Consider the following 17463-nt stretch of genomic DNA (forward strand, 5'->3'; position numbering starts at 1 on the left):
CAGGGAGTTGAGGGCTATGAGGAACTGGCACGAAAGAGGAGTTGAGGTCTGGGGCAGATCAGCCATGATCTTATTGAATGACAGGGCAGGCTTGAGGGGCCAAATGGCCTACTCCTACTCCTGTTTCTAGTGTTCTTATGACTCATTTCACTTGCTGAAGAGCAACTCCCCAAATCTCAATGTGGGTTTAGGCCATTAAGAGGCACTACTGACATGGTTTTCACAGCTCACCAACTACAAAAAAAAATGCCATTAACAACATCAAAACCTCTACATAGCACTTTTTGACTTGACAAAGGCCTTCGACTCTGTAAAATATGAGACACTCTGGAAGATTCTGTCGAAGTATGGATGTCCTCCAAAATTCATCACGATCCTTTGCCTGCTGCATGATAGGCGAGCGATGATCCTCAGCAACGGATCCATTACAGACCCCTTTGAGGTTAAAACAAGAATCGAACAGGGTTGTGTCATCGCCCCAACTCTTTTTTTTTTTTCAATCTTCCGAGTTGCCAGGCTTCGTGTGACTAGAGACAAGCTCCCTGCTGGAGTGCAGCCTATTTATCGAATGGACTGTCAACTATTTAATCTCTCGGCAACTCCAAGCAAAAACTGAGACCACTCCAACTTCAGTCATTGAGCTCCAATACGCTGATGATGCTGCAGTAAGTTCTGTGTCGGAAACGGATCTTCAGAGAATCATCACCATATTCACTGAGGCATATGAGAAGATGGGACTTACACTGACTTCCATCAGCAAGCTCAGAATGCACACTCCCCAGCCCCATTGATTCAGATTCATGACGTGCCTGGAAGATGTGGAACACTTGCATTATCTTGGAAGTTCTCTTTCACAAAAGGCTGATATTGACGAAGAAATCCAGCATTGCCTGAAATCTGCTGGTGCAGCCTTTGGCCACCTGAGGAAGTGAGTGTTTGAAGATCACAACATCAAAACTGAAACCAAGCTCATGATCTACCTTCTGGTCGTGATCCCTACCTTACAGTACGGGGCTGAAACATGGACAATATACAGGAGGCACCTCAAAGCACTGGAGTCATTTCATCAACGCTCCTGTGGAAGATCCTACATATCAAGTGGGAGGACAGGCGCATCAACACCTTTTGGTCAGCTATGTGACCTTGTCCAATCTACACCTTCTCCTTTGTTATCTCTTGCCCCACCCCCACCTCACTTGCTTATAACCTGTGACTTTTCTAATATTTGTCAGTTCCGAAGAAGGGTCACTGACCCGAAACGTTAACTCTGCTTCTCTTTTCACAAATGCTGCCAGACCTGCTGAGTGGTTCCAGCATTTCTTGTTTTTGCATCAGCATCAGTGTCCTCTCAAGTGGCACCACAAGCATCAAGGCTGTGATTATCCATCATCAGCTTCATTGGGTTGGTCATATAGTTCGGATGTCAGATACCAGGCTCCCAAAGCGGGTCATCTTCTCCCAGCTGAGGCAGGGCAGACGCACCAGAGGAGGACAAAAGAAACACTTCAAGGATGTGCTGAAAACCAACATGAAGAAATGCAACATTGACATCAACTCCTGGGAGATCATTGCCCTGGACCAAACCAGACGGAGGCAGAGTCTGTGGGAAGGAGCCCAGCATTTTGAGGCCCAACGACAACAAAATGAGGAGGAAAAGCGAGAGTGGCAACAAGAACAAGCCATGACCCGAACTAGTAATACACGACCAGACATCCCACGTACCATAAAGCCTGTAGTTCCCGAATCGGTCTCATCAGCTATCTTCAGACTCACGGAAGACAATCATTCTTGCCTGCAAGGGATAGCCAATGATAAAATACTATAAAAAGGGATTTAGAGCTGGGAAAGATGCAAAAAAGATTTACAAGGATGATCCCAGAACTGGGAGATTATACCTATGAGGAAAGATTGAACAGACTGGTGCTCTTTTCTCTAGAAAAGAGATGGTTAACTAGTGTACCGATAGAGGTCTTTAAGATTATGACAGGGTTTGATAGGGTAGACGTAGCGAAAATATTTCTGCTTGTGGGGGAGACCAAAACTAGGGGCCATAAATATAAAATAATCCAATGGAGAATTCATGAGGGTTCTCTTTAACCAGATCATGGTTATAATGTAGAACTTGCTACCACTAAGAATAATTGAGGCAAATAGCATAAATGCATTTACAGCGAAGCACAATAAACACATGAGCAAGAAAGCAATCGAAAGTTATGCTGATGGGGATCGATGAAGAGGAGTGGGAGGAGGCTCGTATGGAGCATAAACACCAGCTGGCTAAATGGTCTGTTTCCATGTTGTAAATTCTGTGTAATCTTGTGGAATGCACTGTCTTTGGGGAGTTTACTGAAATGTCTACCTGGAACTGGTTTTATAATGCACTTAATGGTGCACTAGGTCTGCTAGCTCTGATGTGCAAAGTCTTCTGAAACCAGCAGCAAACTCAAGGTAACTTTTTGGATTCATGAATGCTGGTCACTGGGAAGAATTTTTTTTAACCAGATCAGCAATTCCATTGGTGCCCTACCTGTGCTGAAGTGAGCTGCAGTCATGGTGTCCATCCCTAAGACCACTTCCTTCCATCCCGACCTCACTTGCACTGCTATTGAAGCCTCATTCATGTCATTGTTACCTCAAGGTTTGATTTTTTTTCTCCCCCCACTCCCCTCAGTACTGCTACCCTCACCTGCCTCAGTCAGTAGCACTCTTGCCTCTGAGTCAGAAGGTTGTGGGTTCAACTCCCACTCCAGGACTTGAGCACAAAAATCTAGGTTGACACTCCAGTGTAGTACTGAGAGAGTGCTGCACTGTCAGACATGCAGGCTTTTGGATGAGATGTTAAACTGAGGCCCCGTCTGTCTTCTCAGATGGACATGAAAGATTCCATGCACTATTTCAAGGAAGAACATGGGAGTTTTCCCCAGTGCCCTGATCAATATTTATCCTTCAATCAATAAATCAACAAACAGATTATTTGGTCATTGTCACATTGCTGTTTGTGGGAGCTTGCTGTGTGCAAATTGGCTTCTGTGTTTCCTACACTACAACGGTGACTACACTTCAAAAGTACTTCATTGGCTGTAAAGCACTTTGGGATTTCCTGAAATTGTGAATGATGCTATATAAGTGCAAGTCTTTTTATGTAGTAATCCAGCAATTCTTTCTTCTCTATTTACTTTACAGGGTTGCTTCCAATGGTGGAATTAGCATCATAAAGTAAACTGGTGAAGCCAATACTATTGAAAGCACCAAGGCTTCCCTTGGGTGGTGACTTTCCAGGGTACTTCTGATTGCTGTGCACTGTTGGCAATAAATATAAAAATCCATCAGCAGTAGCATGTAGATCATGCTTGTGGATGGACTGAGCATTCAGTTACTATAGACCAATAATGCTGTATATGGGCCTTCCCCTGACTATTGGGATGTGCTGATGAAAGTTCTAAATATGACTTGATCTTGTTTTTATTTCTTTACTTTGTTCTTATCCATGATTTCTCATCCTCCTTCATGCTTGCCAAGCACTGACCACTTGCTTGTTGAGGTATGGGTCCTTGAGTGCCCATTGCCCTTGGTATCTTACCCAGTTGGCAATTATTCATGTGTGAGCAATAAAGGCAAATACCCTTCTGCAGGCTATTTTCCTGCAGGGGGCAACACAACTCACAGGTGTAGTTGTGTAGCACTAGAGGAGGAACCCTGGTTGAATTTCCCTTCCCTTCCTTACCCAAGGGGAATTAAGGCCTGTTTTACTTTGTTCTGTTATAGTATTACAATGACTGCTTTTCCGTCAATGCATTCTGAACCTCAGCAAGTTGTTAGCTCCGGTAGGATACTCATTCTGCAATGAACTTCACCATGTGATTTTTACAAATGACCTATTCCTGTAACGCAACCTGCATTAGTGGGTTAAAATCCACTCTGCTTCCTAGTAAGATCCTCTGATCAACTAAAACTGGCACATTTTCTTTCTGCATTACTTTCCCACTCCATCATCTCTAAGCTCCTTCTGTGTGCATTAACGCCTCAAACCCTAGCTCCCTCCCCCATTTCAATGTTGGGAATTCTTTTAGTATCTTTGGTCTGCATATCTGAAGTGCTGCCAATAGTCATGATGAGATATTTAACCCGAGGTGGTATTTCCTAATCCTGAGAAGTGAAGTGGCTCAAAAAAAGAGATCTAATTGCTTAAGGAACAAAGGCGTTTCACTTCCCTGAGTTCGTACCTTGGCTATTATATAAAGTGCTGCCTTCATGACTACTAATGTAAGTTACCCCTTATTGCCAATGATTTCAAGAACTGAGGTTCTTGCTTTGTTTCCAGCCCAGTTTTACTCCAAGAAATATTGCCTTTTACAAGAGATATATGCAAGTTCTGACTGGACTGAACTGCAATACTCTACAGTTCCACGTTCAGAAATTGGTTTTTATTTCTCCTTATTCATGTACTGTACCACAAAACACCTGAATAGATGAGAAAAGCTGAAAAGAAGTTATAACTTTTCAATTGAAATTGAGCCCAGTTGTATGGATCTCGAATTTCTCGAGCAGAAAGTTGCATGCAGGCAGGAAAGGTACCAACACTCAAGTAACTTGTTCCTCCAGCCCATCTGATTGATAATTCCATTTGTTGCCATTCGGTTCCGTGTGTCCCTGATTGGATCATTTGGTGCTACTGGATCAGTAGGTTGTGAGTGCAAGCCGCGCTCCAGGACTGAAGAATATAATCTGAACTGACATTTCAGTGTGGTACTGAAGAAACGGAGGACTGTCTAAGGTGCCAGTATTTGAATAAGATATTAAACTGAGGCTCCGGTGTGGATGGGTGTTAATAGATCCTTTGGCACTATTTGAAGAAGAGTGGAGAATCCTCCTAATGTTTCTGTCTTCTCATAGAATCATGCAGCACAGAAGTAGGTCATTCGGCCCATCATGTCTGTGCCAGCTCTTTGTATGAGCTATCCATTTAGTCCCACTCACATGCTCTTTCACTGTAGCCTTACAAATGTTTCCTTTTCAGGTTGTGTTCTGGATTACACTGCTTGAAGGGGTGGTGGAAGGGGTTTCATTAGAGACTTTCCAAATGGTAGTGGATATATACTTAAAAAGGAAAGATTTATAGGGCAATGGCGGAAAGAACAGAGGATTGAGAATAATTGGATAGCTCTTTCAAAGAGCCGGCACAGGCACAAATCGTCTCCTTGCGTGCTGTATGATCCTGTAAGTATATATCCAATTCTCTTTTGAAAGTTACTACTGATTCCACTACCCTTCCAGGCAGTGCAATCCAGATCATAACAACTCACTGTGTCTTTAAAAAAAAATTCTCCTCGTCTCCCCCCTTTAGCCACAAAATGACTGCCACATTTGTCTATATCACAGTGTCAACTTTGAATTACCTGGTTACTAGGCAGGGAGCTTTTCCAGTCTCCCTAGTACGTGGAGAGGGGCTTTGTCTCTGATATACTGAATGCACTCACTTGCTTTTTGGAGCTTTTTGAATGACAGCTAAACATAATTTGTAATGCAAAGTATGTATACACAGAGTTTAATTCTCACTCATCTGTGTGTTTTTTGTTGTATAATTCACATCCATACAGAAAGCTGAGAGGAGTTTAGAAAGTGGATGGAGTAAAATCAAAAAGGAAATTAGGAAAGCAAAGAGAGGGCATGAAAGAATATGAGCAAGCAAAATCAAGGTGAACCCAATGATGTTTTAGCAATACATTGTGAGTAAGAGGATAACTAAGGAGAGAGTAGGGCCCATAAAAGACCAAAAAGGTAACCTGTGTGTAGGAGCGAAGATATTGGTATAGTTCTTAATGAATACTTTGTGCCTGTCTTCACAAAAGAGGGGGACCATGCAAATATTATAGTTAAGGAGGAGGAGTATGAAATACTGGATGTGATAAACATAGGGAGAGAGGAAGTATTAATGGGATTCGCCTCCTTCAAAGTTGATAAATCACCAGGGCCAGATGAAATGTATCCTAGGCTGTTAAAAGAAGCAAGAGAGGAAATAGCAGAGGGTCTGACTATCATTTTCCAGTCCTTACTGGATACTGGTGTGGTGCCGGAGGATTGGAGAATTGCTAACGTTGTACTTCTGTTTAAAAAGGGAGCAAAGGATAGACTGAATAATTGCAGACTAGTCAGTCTAACCTCAGTAGTGGGCAGATTATTGGAATCTATTCTGCGAGGCAGGATAAACTGTCACTTAGAATGGCGCAGGTTAATCAAGGATAGTCAGCATGGATTTTTTTTTTAATTCATTCATGGGATGTGGGCGTCGCTGGCCAGGCCAGCATTTATTGCCCATCCCTAATTGCCCTTGAGCTGCCTTCTTGAACTGCTGCGGTCCATGTGGGGTAGGTACACCCACAGTGCTGTTAGGAAGGGAGTTCCAGGATTTTGACCCAGCAACTATGAAGGAACGGCGATATAGTTCCAAGTCAGGATGGTGTGTGACTTAGAGGGGAACTTGCAGGTGGTGGTGTTCCCATGTATTTGCTGCCCTTGCCCTTCTAGTTGGTAGAGGTCGCGGGTTTGGAAGGTGCTGTCTAAGGAGATAAGAGGGAGATCTTGTTTGACCAACTTGATCGAATTTTTTGAAGAAGTAACAAGGAAGGTAGATGAGGGTAGTGCAGTTGATGTGGTCTACATGGATTTTAGCAAGGCTTTTGACAAGGTCCCACATGGCAGGCTGGTTTAAAAAAAAAAAATCCCATGGGATCCAGGGAAATGCAACAAGATGGATACAAAATTGGCTCAATGGCAGGAAACAAAGGGTAATTGTTGATGGCTGTTTAGCGACTGGAGGGCTGTTTCCAGTAGCATTCCGCAGGGCTCAGTACTGGTTCCCCTGCTTTTTGTGGTGTATATTAATGATTTGTACTTAAATGTACGGGGCATGATCAAGAGGTTTGCGGACGACACAAAGATTGCCCGTGTGGTAAATAGCGAGGAGGATAGCTGTAGGCTGCAGGAAGATATTGATGGTCTGGTCAGATGGGCAGAAAGTGACAAATGGAATTCAACTTGGAGAAGTGTGCGGTGATGCATTTGGGGCGGTCAAACAAGGCAAAGGAATACACAATTAATGGGAAAATACTGAAAGGTGTAGAGGAAGTGAGGGATCTTGGAGTGAATGTCCACAGATCCCTGAAGGTAGCAGTAGAGGTCGATAAGGTGGTTAAAAAGGAATATGGAATCCTTTCCTTTATTAGCCGCGGTACAGGATACAAGTGCAGGGAGGTTATGCTGGAACTGTATAACTCATTGGTTAGGCCACAACTTGAGTACTGTGTGTAGTTCTGGTCACCTCATTAAAGAAAGGATGTAACTGCACTAGAGAGGGTACAGAGGAGATTTACGAGGATGTTGCCAGGACTGGAAAAATGCAGCTATGAGGAAAGATTGGGTAGGTTGGGGTTGTTCTCCTTGGAACAGAGAAGGCTGAGGGAGATCTGATTGAAATGTACAAGTTTTTATGGGGCCTGGATAGAGTGGAGGTGAAGGGTCTATTCACCTTAGCAGAGACGTCCGTGACGAGGGGGCATAGATTTAAAGTGATTAGTAGGAAGATTAGAGGGGAGATGAGGAAAAACCTTTTCACCCAGAAGGTGGTGATGGTCTGGAACTCACTGCCTGAAAGGGTAGTTGAGGCAGAAACCCTCAACTAATTCAAAAGGAGTCTGGATATGCACCTCAAGTGCCGTAAACTGCAAGGCTACAGACCAAATGCTGGAAGGTGGGATTAGAATAGGTGGATCATTTTTTGGCCGGCAGAGACATGATGGGCCAAGTGGCCTCTTTCTGTGCCTTAAACGTCCAATGATTCTATTCTATATACAATCCTCATTGCCACCACATACCATGCTTAATCCTAATCATGTATTATGAAAATAAGAAATGCACCATATTTTTCTCCTTCACAACCATCATTAGCTCAGGCTGATCAAAAATCCCATCTTACTATTAAATGGATAACTATGAATGGTTTGTGGCCCATAAATTGATTTTATTATCATCTTTTGCATGAACTAGGCATCAAATGAATGATTTGGTTCATTTTGTCCTAAACTGCCTCAATGCTGCTTGTAAGGTGGAAAGTGGCATCTAGCATGAGTGCAGTTCCACAGGTGGTTGTAGTAACTTGTCCCAGTGGTTATATTTGATTGGTCAGCCGCTCAACAGGCTGTGTGATGGAGAGCCCACACAACCTATCCTCATCCAAAATCAACAGTCCTAGACTTCCAATCGTGTTTGCTGGATAGTTAACTTGAACAGAAGTCCTGGATGACTTTTTTTAAACTACCCACGAGCTCAAGGGCACTGAATCCAATTGAGTTTCTGCCAGCTTGTGGCTGAGAGCAGCTGAGTTAACAGAGGCCAGAGTTGGAAGTGGGAGTTTGTTGGGTTTGTTCAGAGCAATACCACAGAATTTAATGCATCCAGCCACTGAAGCCTCAATGGAGGAATTCTAAGACATGCCGTAGACTGAATGCTAGTTTTTCCTTCAGGTATTAGTTACTTGTAACTCACTAAAGATAAATAATTTTAAAGATCTATTTTGAAATGTTACAAAATAAAACAATTTTTTAAAAAAACCTCTTAAATGTGTGTTGTTGTAGAAAGAAGATTTTCCAGACTCGACAAAAGGAGGTGTGTTTTCTGAGGAGGACCTCCGAAGCCCTGATATGCAATCTACTTCCGGATTCAGTTTGGAAATTAAACTGTTACCAACACTTCCTGAAGGAAGTTGTTGCACTGAAAGGCAAGTACCAGCACTGGCTAAACTAAAGTCTGAAAGAAACTGAAGATCAGGTTATTGTCGGTGTGCTTTGTGAAAATGTACATTGCTGTACTATCTTCTGCTCTCTGTAAACCTCAGCTCATCGAAAGCTCTGTTGTCCATCTCCTAATGCTTGTTTATCCATTATCCATGTGTTCAATGACCTACATTGGTACCTTGGATCTTTTACTACGTTAAAGATGGTAAATCGATGCAAGTTGTTGTTGTCCTTCAACTAAAAATCTGCAATTAAGTCGAAGTCAGAAAACATTACTATAATTGTCAATCACCTTAAATGAAAAGCTCACAAAACTCTTTAGCTGTCACCAGAATGCTGTAAAATTGTAATTGTCCTTTTGGTTTATCCAAAATGAAGTGTTTTTTTTCTATAGCTACTTTTATATTATACTGAATTAACCCTGATGTACTGAATGCAGAACCTGCTGAGTATTTCCAGCATTTTCTGTTTTTCTTTTAGATTTCCAGCATCTGCAGTATTTTGCTTTAGTAAACCTGCCAGTTGGCTGCTTGAAGGACCGTTATTTCAGGCTAGATCTTCTCTGCAGTCAGCCTTTGTGAATGTAGAGGTTGAGTCTGAGGTTGTTGCTGGCTGGAACAGGTCCATGTGTCAGAAGCTGGAGACTTTACCATCCCATTAAGTCCAATGCACTGCCTTTAGTGGAGTGTTATATGCTATAGGATGGAACAGACCAACTATTAATAACCACATTAGCTCATAATGGAAATTGTTATGCATATTTTAACTTGGGGTTTTTTAGCAAAACCCATTTATAATGGGTTGAAGTGTTTGGGAGAGGTGGAGGGGTAAATATTTGCTGATTTCAATTCCCTACCAAGTGAGCTCCCTAACTTGTGCTGTGTGCTTTGTGGTACTATAATGCAACAGGCAAGGAATGTCCTGTGGGAAGAATGCATCAGTAACTGGACACAGAAATGAGGGAAGACTGGGTTTGGTTGTGGGGAGCCTCTATGGTTGAACAGCCAAGCACATTTCACTCTGTAGGCTCCATTGTGCACAACAGGCAAGATAACAGAGGGCAGACAGTTCCATGGAACTACATTCAACCATGAATCAGCCTGCTCGGGACAGGAGGGTGAGGAAAATATTGGTATTAATATTGTATATGAGGCACTATTAATTTTAAAATATATTAATATTGCTACAATACACTCAAAATAGTGAGGTAAGAAACATTCATTGTCAAATCAATTTTTTTTCCTAACGTTTTTCCCGTCTCTGACAGTTTTGGAGGAAGTGATAAATACAGTGTGTGACGCGGACTTTATCAATCAGGCGTTGATCAAATTTTTGGATAAAGACTCGTCCGCAACTAAAGAAGAGGAAATCATTCTAGATGATTTTGCTAAAGCTGAGACGAATGATGAAATCAATATGTGAGTACAGATTTTGCAATAAAACTAAAATTATTTGTTTTTAGTGAGGCTTCATTGAACTCTGACCCCATTTGCGAGGCTCTGTTCCCGCCCAGGGCTTAAAGCCAGACCCCCTGAAAGTCAACAGACTCAACAACTGAGGAAGTCACCACAGCTCAGTCCAAACCTATCTTTACTTGAGGTTACAACACACCCACCCAGCAGAGTTACTGGATAGTAATCAGAAGGAGGGATCCTTGGCAGATTTTTTTTTTCTTCTTCCTTAATTCAGGAGCAGCTAGGCTAGTTGTAGCCAACTGGATCAGACCATTCCCTGCAGACTAGGGATTGAGCCTTATGCATTTGACTCCGATACTCAATAGATAAACTAGATGGAGCTGGATGGTGAAAAGAAAGAACTTACTTTCATATGGTGCCTATCATAACCTCAGGCTTTGCAAAGTGCCTTACAGCCACTTTTGAAGTGTAGTCACTGTTGTAATGTTGTAAACCTGACAGCCAGCTTTTAGTGATGTTGGTTGAAGGATAAATACTGGTCGAGGCACTGGAGAGAACTCCCCTGCTCTTCGAAATAGTGCCATGGGATCTTTGTACGTCTCATGTGAAAGACATATTTGATCATTATTGTGTTGGTGATTATTGTGTTGCAAATTTGAGATTTTATTGTTCTGTTCTTGCAGTAAATGTAATATTCCCAAGGGGCAAGAGAAAAAGAAAAAGAAATCAAACAAAAAAAGTGAGTGATTCTCCTAAGAAACTGCTTTGTGAACTTTGTCCTACTGTGTATCTTGAATGATCTATTTTGGCTTGGTATTTCAATTCTCCACTGCTTTCTGGAGTTATGGAAGTCACTGGTAAAAGCCCAGCACACACGTGACCGCATGTTATAAAATTCTATGCTTCTATTGTTAACTGTCAAATTATCCATTACTTGATGAGGAGAAGAGGTGGTTGTACCCAAGTTCAGCGATCTGTCCACAGAATAGTCAAGCAAAAGCCTTACAAAATCATATGTATCAGCCAACATCCCAGACTCTCCCTTCATCCTCTCTGGGGTTGAGCTTTTCCACTGGCAGGGCAGAGGTGGGATCACAGTAGAATACAATCGAGTGAGAGTGGCCCTGAAAATCCTCAAAATTAATTCCAGACCCAATGGAATTCTCAAGCTCAAACAGGGTCAAGCAAGCCTCCTGCTGATCACCGCCTACTTCTCCCCACCCCACACCCCTCAACAGATGAATGCATGTTGAACATCATTTGGAAAAAGTCAAGGAAGCAAGGGCACAGAATGAGTGTCTAGCACTGACCAAACTGGTTAAATCATGAAGGACATAGCTGCCAGGCTGGTGCTATGTCAGGTGGTGAGGCATCAACACAGAGTAACCTACTTGACCTCATCCATGCCAACCTACCTATTGCAGATATGTCTATCCATGATAGCATTGGGAGAAGTGACCACTGCGCAACCTTGTGAAGACAAAGTTCCATGTCCATCATGAGGATGCCCCCCCCATTGTGTAGTGTGGTACTACCATTGTGCTAAGTGAAACAGCTTAAAGACAGATCTAGCTGCCTAAAACTGGGCATCATGTGGCACTGTGGGCCATCAGCAGCAGCAGAATTATATGCCACCACAATCTGCAGCAGCAACAACAATAACAACAACTTACTTTTGTATGACATCTTGGATATAGACAAAGTCCCAAGGCACTAAAGCAATCGAATCAGGTAAAAGTCAACTCCGAGTCAGAGAAGGAGGGGTGATCAAAAGCCTGGACAAAGAGCTGGTTTTTAAGGAGAGCCTTAAAGGAGGTGGGAAAGCTGGAGAGATGGAAGGGTTTATAGAGGGAATTCCAAGCATGGGGCCTAGACAACTTGAAGACACAGCCACCTGGTAATCTCACTGTCTAGCGCATCTCCCATTCCTTGATCACTGTCAAACAAGGAGAGCAACCTTTTTTCAATGCAGGCATGTCGGAGGCAGCTCCAACTTAGTGAAGCTACTACATAGGTACACCTGCCTGGTAAACACCAAAAGCAGCAGGCCATAGTCAGAGATAGATGGTTCCATAATGAGTGAATCAGAGTAAATCTCTAACCGTATCACATCCCAAGCAACTAACAGAAAGGGGAAGAGACTCCATAAATATCCACACCCTCAACTGTGTTTAAGGCTGAAGCGTTTGCAAGTATTTTCAGCCAAAGGTACCAAGTAGATGATCTTACATGGTCTCCTTCCAAGTTCATATATTCATGGTTATTTAGTTTACACTCACATTGCCCTATGTATGCTAGAGTGGGTTGATCCTCTAACTTTGCCATTAATTCAAGGGTTTTCCTGGTCTCTGTTCTCTCCCACTCTTCTCTACATCAGTGAGCTTCTCTGCTCCTTTTTCAACCCTATACACTCTTTTGCTGATGGTTCCATTGTACATTCATCAATTTCCTTCAAGTTTTATGCTCTCAGTGCGCACCAGCTTTACTTTTCTTACTATATCTTGATCTTCCTCATGCCCTTTGGGACAATGGAAGTCTTGTTTGTTGCAACCCAGTTTTTTTGTGTCTCTTGCGAGTGAATTCAACTCCAGTTGCACTGTACGCTTCTCCTCCGATGATGATGCCAATGTTCTTGTTGTAATGTGGAATTGTTCAGTAGTTTTAATGTTGTTTTATTTTGATTGGAGTATTTGTTCTGTTCAAGTAGCCAAGCTTCAAAACTTTTTTAAAAAGTTCTCCAAGAAATCCAAAAAGGTGTATGTTGAAACTGGTTCAACATTAGACAACATGGATGAAGTTGATGGACAGTTTAGTTCTGAATTTGGAAATTTTGGCCAGAAATTTAGATCACTTGCTTCTTCCAATGGGCTGTATTTGGACAACAGAATTGACGATTCTGCTGAAGAAGAGGATGACAATTCTTCCCATGAGGTCTGTTTCAAATTCCTTTAAAAGTAACTGATAGTTGTAGAGTCAATGTCTATTTTAACATTGGCTGTATACATTTCCTTTGACTAGATTTTTATAGTATTTTTAAATTAACTGTAAAACCTTTGTCTTCCAAGATGTTCCTATTGGGGTATATTTGTGTCAAAAGGTAAATGTATTACAAGGTTATATCCTGTGTTCCTTTGGAAAGAAAGACTCTTTGACCCCTTTTTAGCTCAGATTATTTTATTTTGAGTGACCATTCTTCACATTGCAGTCCAATTGTGTTCCAGTTCTGGGGGGAAATCATTCAAGAAAGCCTAGCTCTATTTTCTACCACCAACAACTTCATTGTTCTACAAAGCTTTAAAGTGATCAGTGATGGAATATTTCAGCCTTTGTTGCATCCAAGGTGCAGAAATCCCACCGATTACTGCTGGACTCAGTACAGTCCTAAAACTGTACAAAACAATGAACATCATGAGATTGGCTTTATCCAATATTAGAGAAGGTGTCAGCCCAATGCTACCATCAAAACAATGGTTGCTGCCACTTATCCTCAATCTATACTAGAAAGACATTGATTTGAAATATGAGCTTCATGCTACTTCCACAGACTTTTCCAGAGAGTGTTGTGATCTGGAACTCTGTCTCTAGGTGCCTGGAAGTTTAAATGCAGAGTTAATTACCAGCTGCATCAAGGTTGTAAAAACATGAATTCATTTATGAGAAATCTCTGATATTCCAAGAGAATTTCCAATTCATTCTGTGATCCTGAGCAACCACCAAGGTGTGGTTCATGAAGCATCTATAGTTATGGTTATATTTGGTTGTATCTTTTTATGTTTTTCAATATCAAAGCAAATTCAGTTTGGCTGCTGGATGAAAGTTTGCTGATGAGTCATGGTGTGTGCTTCACATAATGGCTAGTCCCAATCATTTTATTGGGAGATATTCAGGAAATTCCATTGCTGGTTTTAACATGCCCATGATTCCTAATTAAGATGAATTCTGTTATATTTCTCTGTTTACTCACCAACTACCAACTTTGGCTGAGAGGATAGTCTTTAGCTTTCTGGACTTGCTGAAAGTAACCCAGAAAAACCTATGTGTTCACTGCCTTCCTGTGGTGAGGTGCATGACCTCTGTTCAGTCCTCCTCATGATGGTGTTGCACGGGCCACTAACGGCGGTAGCGAAATTATGTTCAGCAACACTTCGCCAGGCTGTGATTCTAGGTCGTCCACACCTATTTATGGCGAATAGCCCCACCCATGTTACAATGATTACATTTATTTCAGCCACTATCAGTGTGACGAGTTTCCTTCCCATTAATAAAATAGTAACTTTTTTATCTATCTCAGCACAAACCAAAGGATCCCACCATCAATAAATTCAAAAGACAAATACTGCTTATGGTGATATCTTAACATAAATGTTTTACTGTGCTGTATATTTTCATTCCAGATGCTTAAATGGCTGACTGAAAATATTCTTATCCCAATTGAAAATGAAAAGTCATCACTAAGAAATTGTACGATCACTATTTCAGAGGTATGTTGTTAATTGTTTTCTTGAAACACATAGTTCATGAAGACTTTGCCTGTGGTGGTTTGGCAGCCTCATTCTTCCTTGAATGCTCTTTGATGTTCCTGCTGATATTGTAATATTATAGAATCACGGTCATTTTCTAAAGTTCTTTATCCTGACACTGTAGAATAGAGCAATCTCCCACATTAGGCACCTAATATGAGGAACAATTATTGCACAGTCAGATACAGATGCTCTGCTCTTGATAATCCAGACCTCAATGCATTAACTTGTCCCCTACACCATCAGTGCAAATTTTAATATTTCTCTCCTCTGCCATCTTTAAGGCCCATCTCCATGAGATTGTGAATTTGTGATGTTTTGATCCACAGAGTTGTACCTATTAGGAACAAAGAACAAAAGAACAAAGAACAGTACAGCACAGGAACAGGCCATTCGGCCCTCCAAGCCTGCGCCGATCTTGATGCCTGCCTAAACTAAAACCTTCTGCACTTCCAGGGACCGTATCCCTCTATTCCCATCCTATTCATGTATTTGTCAAGATGCCTCTTAAACGTGCTATCGTACCTGCTTCCACTACCTCCCCCGGCAGCAAGTTCCAGGCACTCACCACCCTCTGTGTAAAGGACTTGCCTCGCACATCCCCTCTAAACTTTGCCCCTCGCACCTTAAACCTATGTCCCCTAGTAACTGACTCTTCCACCCTGGGAAAAAACTTCTGACTATCCACTCTGTCCATGCCACTCATAACTTTGTAAACCTCTATCATGTCGCCCCTCCACCTCCATCGTTGCAGTGAAAACAATCCGAGTCTATCCAACCTCTCCTCATAGCTAATGCCCTCCAGACCAGGCAACATCCTGGTAAACCTCTTCTGTACCCTCTCCAAAGCCTCCACGTCCTTCTGGTAGTGTGGCGACCAGAATTGCACGCAATATTCTAAGTGTGGCCTAACTAAGGTTCTGTACAGCTGCAACATGACTTGCCAATTTTTACACTCTATGCCCCGACCGATGAAGGCAAGCATGCCGAATGCCTTCTTGACTACCTTATCCACCTGCGTTGCCACTTTCAGTGACCTGTGGACCTGTACGCCCAGATCTCTCTGCCTGTCAATACTCCTAAGGGTTCTGCCATTTACTGTATACCTCCCACCTGCATTAGACCTTCCAAAATGCATTACCTCACATTTGTCCGGATTAAACTCCATCTGCCATTTCTCCGCCCAAGTCTCCAACCGATCTATATCCTGCTGTATCCTTTGACAATCCTCATCACTATCCGCAACTCCACCAACCTTTGTGTCGTCCACAAACTTACTAATCAGACCAGCCAAGTTGATTGGATTGTCAAAATTCACTTTTTTTACGGAGTAATGTTAAATTAAAGCCTTATAGAGCTAGATTTTTGAATCCCTCCATTTAGGTTTTGATCACTGCCACAATACCGAAACAGCTCTTAACAAAGTCACAAATGATGTCCTATTCACTCCCTCCACCACCAACGCACAGTGGCAACAGTGTGTACCATCTACAAGATTTACCACAGCAACAGCGAGAGCGGCGGCAGTGAGAGCGGGAACAGGCGAGAGGAGCCGGGAGATAAAAGGAGCCGAAGCCAGAGACCAGAAGCAGCAGTGAGAGTGCTCTGTTCCGTTCTGTTCTGTGGACCTGCTTGACCAGCAAAAATTGATGTGTGACGTCACAGGAGAGCTGGTAAGTGATTGGTGGGTATTTCTTTCTTCCATTTGAGCAGCGGGAGCGGTGAGAGCGTGAGCCAGGGGGCAGCCGGGAAGGTAAGTTGTGCAAAAAAGTACTTACCTTGTGATTCGGCGGATGCGGACACGGGGACTGCTGGTTAAGTGAACTTATGTATTCGGGCAGTGGCAAAACCCGAAACACTACACGTGTAGTGTCTCCCACCCATCCTCCTCCTCTAACCAAAAAAAAAGGACTCTTGTGTGGAGGGTTTGGTAAGGTAAGGTTTTCCTTTATTATTTTTTTAAATCTCTGTTGTCAATTTAGAGCAGAGGGGATGGAAGCTAGAGCAGTTGCATGCTCCTCTTGCAGGATGTGGGAGGTAAGGGTCACCACTTGTGTCCCTGCTGACTTCACCTGTGAGAAGTGCACCCAACTCCAGCTCCTCACAGATCGCGTTAGGGAACTGGAGCTGGATGAACTTTGGATCATTCAGGAGGCTGAGGGGGTGATAGAGAGCAGTTATAGGCAAGTAGTGGCACCTAAGTTACAGGATAAAGGTAGCAGGGTAACCGTCAGGGGAGGGAAAGGGAATAGGCGCACAGTGCAGGGATCCCCTGTCGCCGTTCCCCTCAATAATAAGTATACCATTTTGGATACGGTTGGGGGGGGGGACCTACCAGGGGAAAGCCACAGCGGCCAGGTCTCTGGCATTGAGCCTGGCTCTGTGGCTCAGAGGGATAGGGGGGAGAATAGGAGAGTGATAGTGATAGGAGATTCAATGGTTAGAGGAACAGACAGGAGATTCTGTGGTCACGAACGAGACTCCCGGATGGTATGTTGCCTCCCAGGTGCCAGCGTCAGGGATGTCTCGGATCGAGTCTACAGGATTCTTAAGGGGGAGGGGGAGCAGCCAGAAGTCGTGGTACACATCGGTACCAATGACATAGCTAGGAAAAGGGATGAGGACCTGAAAAGCGAATATAGGGAGTTAGGTTGGAAGCTAAAAGGCAGGACGAGCAGAGTAGTAATCTCAGGATTGATACCGGTGCCACGTGTTAGTGAGGCTAGAAATAGAGAGCGA

At 42.9% G+C, this 17463-nt stretch overlaps 1 protein-coding gene across 2 annotated transcripts in view; it reads left to right on the forward strand.

The window, feature by feature from the left end:
• Window positions 1-17463, forward strand: part of si:rp71-46j2.7 (uncharacterized) — an 82927-nt gene that overhangs the window by 21582 nt on the left and 43882 nt on the right. Inside the window, exons 4-8 of one of the 2 annotated variants that reach the window (XM_068047181.1) lie at window positions 8631-8773; window positions 10057-10207; window positions 10888-10943; window positions 12909-13135; window positions 14599-14685. In XM_068047181.1, the coding sequence (XP_067903282.1) occupies window positions 8631-8773; window positions 10057-10207; window positions 10888-10943; window positions 12909-13135; window positions 14599-14685 (664 nt within the window). The remainder of the gene's footprint in view (window positions 1-8630; window positions 8774-10056; window positions 10208-10887; window positions 10944-12908; window positions 13136-14598; window positions 14686-17463) is intronic. The other variant, XM_068047182.1, reaches the window with a different exon arrangement.

The sequence above is a fragment of the Heterodontus francisci genome, chromosome 15, assembly GCF_036365525.1.
Source record: "Heterodontus francisci isolate sHetFra1 chromosome 15, sHetFra1.hap1, whole genome shotgun sequence".
Lineage (NCBI taxonomy): Eukaryota > Metazoa > Chordata > Chondrichthyes > Heterodontiformes > Heterodontidae > Heterodontus > Heterodontus francisci.